The sequence below is a fragment of the Macrobrachium rosenbergii genome, chromosome 50 (assembly GCF_040412425.1).
Source record: "Macrobrachium rosenbergii isolate ZJJX-2024 chromosome 50, ASM4041242v1, whole genome shotgun sequence".
Taxonomy (NCBI): Eukaryota; Metazoa; Arthropoda; class Malacostraca; order Decapoda; family Palaemonidae; genus Macrobrachium; species Macrobrachium rosenbergii.
In genome coordinates this window covers 20,775,001-20,782,500 of record NC_089790.1, presented here as the reverse complement: position 1 = coordinate 20,782,500, position 7,500 = coordinate 20,775,001, and the positions used below count along the sequence as shown (strand labels likewise).

At 34.8% G+C, this 7,500-nt stretch overlaps 1 protein-coding gene across 1 annotated transcript in view; it reads right to left on the bottom strand.

Moving 5' to 3' along the window:
* The window catches only part of by (blistery), a 372,062-nt gene that overhangs the window by 150,699 nt on the left and 213,863 nt on the right, over positions 1-7,500 (bottom strand). Inside the window, 1 exon segment of the mRNA XM_067094246.1 lies at positions 6,126-6,293. Coding sequence (XP_066950347.1) covers positions 6,126-6,293 — 168 coding nt within the window.

The window sequence follows — 7,500 nt, the reverse complement described above, 5'->3', positions numbered from 1 at the left end:
TTTTGTTACCTTCTCGATTTTACTGCACTTGTTTAAGTCAGCACAGCTTGAGTGTCCTTGTAGGCACATTACAGAGATAGAGATGATGACAGATAACAGTCAAACGTAAGGAAAATGTAATAACAAGAAGATAAGGAAATTAAATGATTGGAGAACAAACGATACAGGAAACCGGAGGAGATGGAGTTCGGGATGAACAAGTACACGAAAATAAAACAGACACGGTCAAATGGATATTTAAATGGCCACAGTGGCACGTCTCGTGAGTTCAAATCAAAGTAAACCTAAGTAAATCTGTTACAGGGGGCAAAGTCTCTCAGTTATATATATACTCATATATATAATATATATATATATATATATATATATATATATATATATATATATATATATATATATATATAGTTATATAACTATAAATATAGTTATATACATATATATATGTATATACAGTTATATAACTATATATATATATATATATATATATATATATATATATATATATATATATATATATATATATATATATATATATAAATATATAAATATCAGCAAGTGGAGGGTTGAACATGGAAACCAAGTATCAAAGCTTTACAGGTAAAAAGAGAGATCGTAAAACTATCAGCACAGTTAAAATAAACATCGACTAGAAGCATAGTATTTCCTCGGTCGTAAGTTATTTATCTTGGTGCGAAAAAAGACTACTGCACTTTGGAAAAGAATGTAGCGTACCAAGGACAGGTTTCTAGAATAAATCCAGTGAAAAACAGCTGAACTGCTAAATATATGGAAACATCAACGGGTCCTAGTAAACAAAGGACATACACAAACAGAGAGAGAGAGAGAGAGAGAGAGAGAGAGAGAGAGAGAGAGAGAGAGAGAGAGAGAGAGAGAGAGAGAGAGAGAGAGAGAGGATACACACACACACACTGAGGTATATAATATATATATATATATATATATATATATATATATATATATATATATATATATATATATATATATATATATAGAGAGAGAGAGAGAGAGAGAGAGAGAGAGAGAGAGAGAGAGAGAGAGAGAGAGAGAGAGAGAGCGCATTTTTATGAACAGTGTGGTGTCAGTGGGGTTGCTAATACCTCGACGAGGCCCTACGGTTTTCAGTCCTATGATAGTATATGTTGAGGGCATAGAATTGATCACTTACGTCAGCTGGCTATTACCTTCCCAACACCCACCAGGCTGCGAACCACATCTGCACATAGCGACCAGGTACATGGTACCTGATTCACTGTCTACATCAACAGCGTGACACAGGATTTTCAGGAAACGCGCTCATACAGACCCCGCCCCCACCCTCCTCTCTAGCTCAGGCATCGAACAACTGGTCATTTAACAGAGAGAGAGAGAGAGAGAGAGAGAGAGAGAGAGAGAGAGAGAGAGAGAGAGAGAGAGAGAGAGAGAGAGGTGGCCGAATGAAACATGAAAACACCCTCGCATTGATAGGGAGAAGTCAGATGATCAATGTTTGAGAGATGTTCCACAAAAGAATTCCAAACTGCTTCTTCGAAGCAGAATACCTTGAAAGCATACCAATGCCCTTTGCTTCCTCAATTTCCTCTCCCGTTCCATCAGGGAGCATTTCTCCCTCGATCGGGGGAGGGAAGGGGGTAACATTGAGGAATGCTCGATTCGCTTGTCTGTCAATCTTGTGAAGGCCTATGTGGGTCATCACCTGTGCATGTCTTTTCCAGGTCCTTTGTTAGATGAAAGGTATGCTCAAAACTGATATACAAAATTTTAATTCAACGAGAAGCATTTCTAAAGTGTTGGAAATGATTCTTTAAAACTTTTCACAATTATACACCCTCAAATGGTAACGATACTCGTGCGAAGTTTCAATTAATGCACTTAGACACGCCCACCGTGTGTGTGTGTGTGTTTTATATATATATATATATATATATATATATATATATATATATATATATATATATATATATATATATATATATATATATATATATATATATATATATATATACACATACAGCATATGTATACACACACATATATATACATATATATGAGAGCCAGAAAAGGTACTTAAATGTTCCTATGTAAGAGCAAATTTCGTTGAATCAAAGATGACACGCTTTTCATAACAGTGTCATCTTCAACAAACTTCACCCATGTGTTCCTCACCAGCAACCTTCAAGCGCGTAAAAGGAGTAACCAACAAGCAGGTTTACGTAAATTTCTGTACCCTTATATCCACTGTAACAGCAAGCTCTGGTGCTGAGTTTCACACACATACAGACTTGCCTCATAACTATTCCTTCTTTGTAAAGATTCAACTCAAGAAAAACAAAGAGTCTTTGAAAGCAAGAAATCAGATAGCTGTTATACCTTTAGACTAAAAAAAAATGAATAAATGTTTAGTAAGCAGACTTCTACCATTACAGCCATTATCGCTCTCTCTCTCTCTCTCTCTCTCTTCTTACCTATCACACTCATCTGAGAAATTAAAACACTGAATAAATGCAATTCAACTATTGCAAAATAAAAATGAATTGCAAATGTCCCATGATACTCTGACAATGACAATATACCAGGCCGAAGATAGAGACTCATTTGAAAACACCTTATTTCAAAAACTTACAAAATGGGGTTGGCGCAAAAGATATCCAAAACTATAGCTTAAAATCTAAAAGGAAAGATTTTTTAATACTAATTCCATATGATTCTCCAACACACCATAACACAAAAGTCCTGACTGTGCCAGATAGGAAAGATAAATTTAAGTCGGTATATTTTTTTAAAGCAAAAACTTAAATCGCCTAAAAAGAAAATGGATTTTTCCTTTTACTAAAAATGGCATGATCATATCACTTGTGAAGGCTCAGATAAATATGTGAGCGTTCTACGATAAACTTCACATTCATATAAATGTAACAATATACGAGTATATATATATATATATATATATATATATATATATATATATATATATATATATATATATATATATATATATATATATATATATTACATGGGCTTGAGCTCCATGTTCATATATGTGTAACTGAGATTATATATATATATATATATATATATATATATATATATATATATATATATATATGTATATATATATATATAATATATATATATATATATATATATATATATATATATATATATATATATATATATATATATATCTCAACTACACATATGAATCTGGAACTCAAGCCCATGTAATATCTATATATATTTATACATATATATATATATATGCGTGTGTGTGCGTGAGGGTGTATAAGTTTAAAGTATATATTACGGATGGATCACATCCGTAATATATACGCACAAGCGCACGCATATACAGTATATATTATGTACGGATTACAAGTAAACTTCTATTCAAAGTTTCTCTGACAAACCACACAAGTAAAAACGAAAATCTTCCCAAAAACCAGCAGCAACCATTAACAAAAGCACCAGTTTCCATCCAGGCAGCTACTATAGTAGTATAGCTCCCTGGTCGGCGCGCCATGTGTTAAAAGTTAGAGAACGTTTGAAAAATCCAAGCCAAATAAGGCCACGCAACATGCGTAAGGGAGATGCCTGTCCTGAAGAGTTGCCAACGATTGTTTTCATATCCCCTGGATCCACAATAAATTTACTGTAGTCTTATTGGATTGATGGGTGACGGTACACTTATATAAAAATCTTCAAATTTTTAGGGATTGACAGGTGACGCTACAAACATGTCAAATTTTATGGACTGGCAGGTGACCGTACGGTAAAAAATTTAGTTTGTGGATTGACAAGTGATGGTACGCTAAAAAAATTCTTAGGTTTTTAAGAACCAATTATAGAAAGTGAAGGAGTTATTGCGTATTATGAAGGACATCATGAAGAAGAAAAAGAAAAAAGAAAGAAGAAAAACACAAACAGGAGTGGGCGGTGGCTGCTCTGATCTCTATCGAAGCGTAAATTCACTAGAATACTTGGGATCATGACGTAATCGCGTTGTGCAACGCCAGTTTTTTTTTTGTAGCTCACTGTAGGAGTTAGAATTTTAACATCAAGCTCAACTTCCATCCCTTGCCATATAGCAGTACAGGATGCTATTTGAAATCATTCCAGAGATTTGGATGTTTTTCTCAAGATATCAACGTTACGAAAACATGAAAATACATAGGTAGTTCGAGGCGTTTACATGAACAAAATACAGGGATAGCAGTCAAGTATCAAATAAATAAGTACAGGATAGGTACAGTTTATACTTGACTCCTAGAACCAGCATCAACATAGCATCCGAACACTCTACGGGATTTGCACGCCGTATAACGGACATGACGTAACGCCAAAACCAGACAGAATTTTAATCAAAATCCGATTACAATAGCGACTGAATTAATTAACACTTTATTAGGTACTAAAGATAACATATTAACCATTTTTTGAATAATCCCCTAAAAATTCTAATTTCTACCTGCTGAATTTCACAAAAGTTTTATATTAAGTTATAAAACTTGCTGATGAGATAAGACGTCAGAATCATGAAATAATCAAGGCACATAATAATATTAAAAATTATATCTGTACCGTACATGGGCTATGTAAACTAGCACAAGCACTCAGCCTATTTACCACTCAATAAACACTTGTTCAGACCTCTCACAAAACTGTGGATATGAAAACTGACCCTTTAAATTAATATAACTCTAATTTTTTAATGGAAAGCAGCCAGATTCTTAATATCTCAAGATGCCATGAAATCCTCTAATCATATTCAATAAGATGCAGACAGAAGTCTGATTAATAACACAGTTACAGGGACAAAATGTACAACACAGTTATTGCAACTGTGTTTCTGTACAGGAAATCAAAGCGACCAGGTGTAATGAGAATAATGATTTTAAACTGATAAATTGCTAAACCTGTTACTCTGGCGAGAGGTCAAGAAACTTTCAAAAGCAAAATCGCTCACTGTCATTATCTCTCTGCAGCTGCAATGTCAATCCTTTATTTCTTTTCTTCAATAAAGAGTCTGCCTGGAGTATGCAGGTATGTCACATGACATAAAACCATATGGTAGTCAAGTGATTCTGCATCTGCATAGCTTATTATTTCTGAGTTGGCAACAATAACAAAGTCATGCTTTCCTCATCATACTGGCACTGTTCCTTTCTTCAGCATGTCATGAGGGACACTGAGAAAAAATAACACAATAAAGAACGCCTGTCTAGTCTAATGTAACCGTATTAGTAAGTTGAACAATTCTCAATTTTTCACCAGTTCAACAACTGTACCACATCTTTGATAAGAACTACACATATAATTATTTGCTTAACTTATACAAATTATTATAATATGTTTACCATATCTTAATTTTACAATTGTCTGAAACTGAAAACCCAAAAATGTTCAATTAAACAAAAATCCTACTACTAAAAGGTAGTGACATTAAGCTTGCCATTTCTGCAAGGGCATTTACCCTGCACTAATGAGGCCTTTTATAGATCATAACTGCTTCTTATCAAAAATGACATCTATATCAATCATAAATATAGAAATATAAAGGAATGTCCGTATCTGTTCTGTTCAATACACGGTTCCCAGTTATGTCAATGCTCACTAGACAAAATATTGCACCAAAATACTCTGCACACATTCAAACATTCACGATACACAGCCACTCACCAGAAGGTACAAGCAGAATCTAACAAACAACTACCATCTTGCCTTTGAAATTGTTGTGATAAAGTAATACCATTCAGCTAATGAAAGCACAGGGTAGGTATCACTCTGGTTTGATGTATACTGCAGGTACTGAATAGCCTGCGTAAATATCTATTCGTTCACAGAGAGAGAGAGAGAGAGAGAGAGAGAGAGAGAGAGAGAGAGAGAGAGAGAGAGAGAGAGAGACTTCATGCCAAAGTAAGGAACTGAACTGCGTGTAAACGGTCTTTACGACACTGTGTGTGTGTGTGTGTGAGAGAGAGAGAGAGAGAGAGAGAGAGAGAGAGAGAGAGAGAGAGAGAGAGAGAGAGAGAGAGAGAGAGAGAGAGACTTCATGCCAAAGCAAGGAACTGAACTGCATGTAAACGGTCTTTACGACCCTGTGCATTTACCTTGGTCCTCAACCTGGCTATAGCTGAGGCTGATATTCTCGTAGGAGTTCCAGGACGCTATGGCACAAGGGGACTTGTCGCAGGAGACGTTGGAGACCGTCTGCGGTCGCTCGTCCGGAGAATGGGTGAAGAAGAGCTCCACGCTTCCGTCCAGAGGGAATCGCATGTCTGCGGGAGGAGGAGGGCGACGAATGGAAACGGTAGTTAGTGAACTGATACAGGTAAGTTTCTGAAAGAATGACCCACAACAACAGCAATAAAATGATAATGATGGTATCATCACAATTCAATAATAATAGGCAGATACTTATGAGTGGGTGGAGAAGGGTGAAAGAAAATAGTAGTTAGTGAACTGACACAGGTAAGTTTTAAAAGAATCACCCACAACAACAGCAATAAAATAATAATGATGATATCATTACAATTCAATAATGATAAGCAGACAATTCTGAAGAGTAAAGTTTCCTAAGAAAAAACACTTACATTTATGGTGTAAACCTTTATCATTTTTTAATCAAGTTAATTTCGGAAACAATGATGATGATTTCATTACAACAGAATAACAAAAAGTAGACAGTTCTCGAGAGAAAAGTTAATCATGAACCCCTACATTTATGGTGTGAACCTTTACATTTCGTTTTACTCTAGTTAATTTGGTCTACCCCTAGGAACTGTCAGGTTTAGAGCATAATAAACCTTATTTTGATGACTCAAAGCACAGGTTCAATATATGGCAACATATTCATGGATTTTTAAGAAACCACAAAGCTGTTGATACTGCTTACACTATCCAAACATGCCCTTTCTGGTAAATTTTTGGAGGTTAGCATCTACTAGTGAAATTAATACTAACCCTGAAAACATTATACCACAGTCTGAACATTACAAAAATCTTGTTGCAGTTACTCCTCCCTGATGAGGCCAATTTTGCTAAGATGGCTGATAACCTTAAATATATAAATTAAAATCACCCAGGTTGAAATGAAAAAACCACCAGTCTTATCACATATCTAGAGTGAATTCTTAAGTTCTGTAATCAGAAAACCTCTGAGCTCAACATTTGTATAGCTATAATAAATTTGAATATTTGATTTACATTTGTTCATATATTTATAAAATTACATATTATTCCACTCCCTACCCTAATATTAAACTTTTATCTAATTTTTCTCTAGGAAAAGTCAATTTCAGCATTACCCATACTAAGAACTAGGAGCCAATAAAAAAAATTAGGATTTTGGTGTCTTCAGAAACTAATGAGGATTTGGATTCTAGAATTCCCGTCCACATTCCATTCACGATCCAGGCTTTCCAATCATTCCTCCCCAAAAATATCAAGCCATATAGAGAATCATCCCCTTCAGGGGGAGGAGGC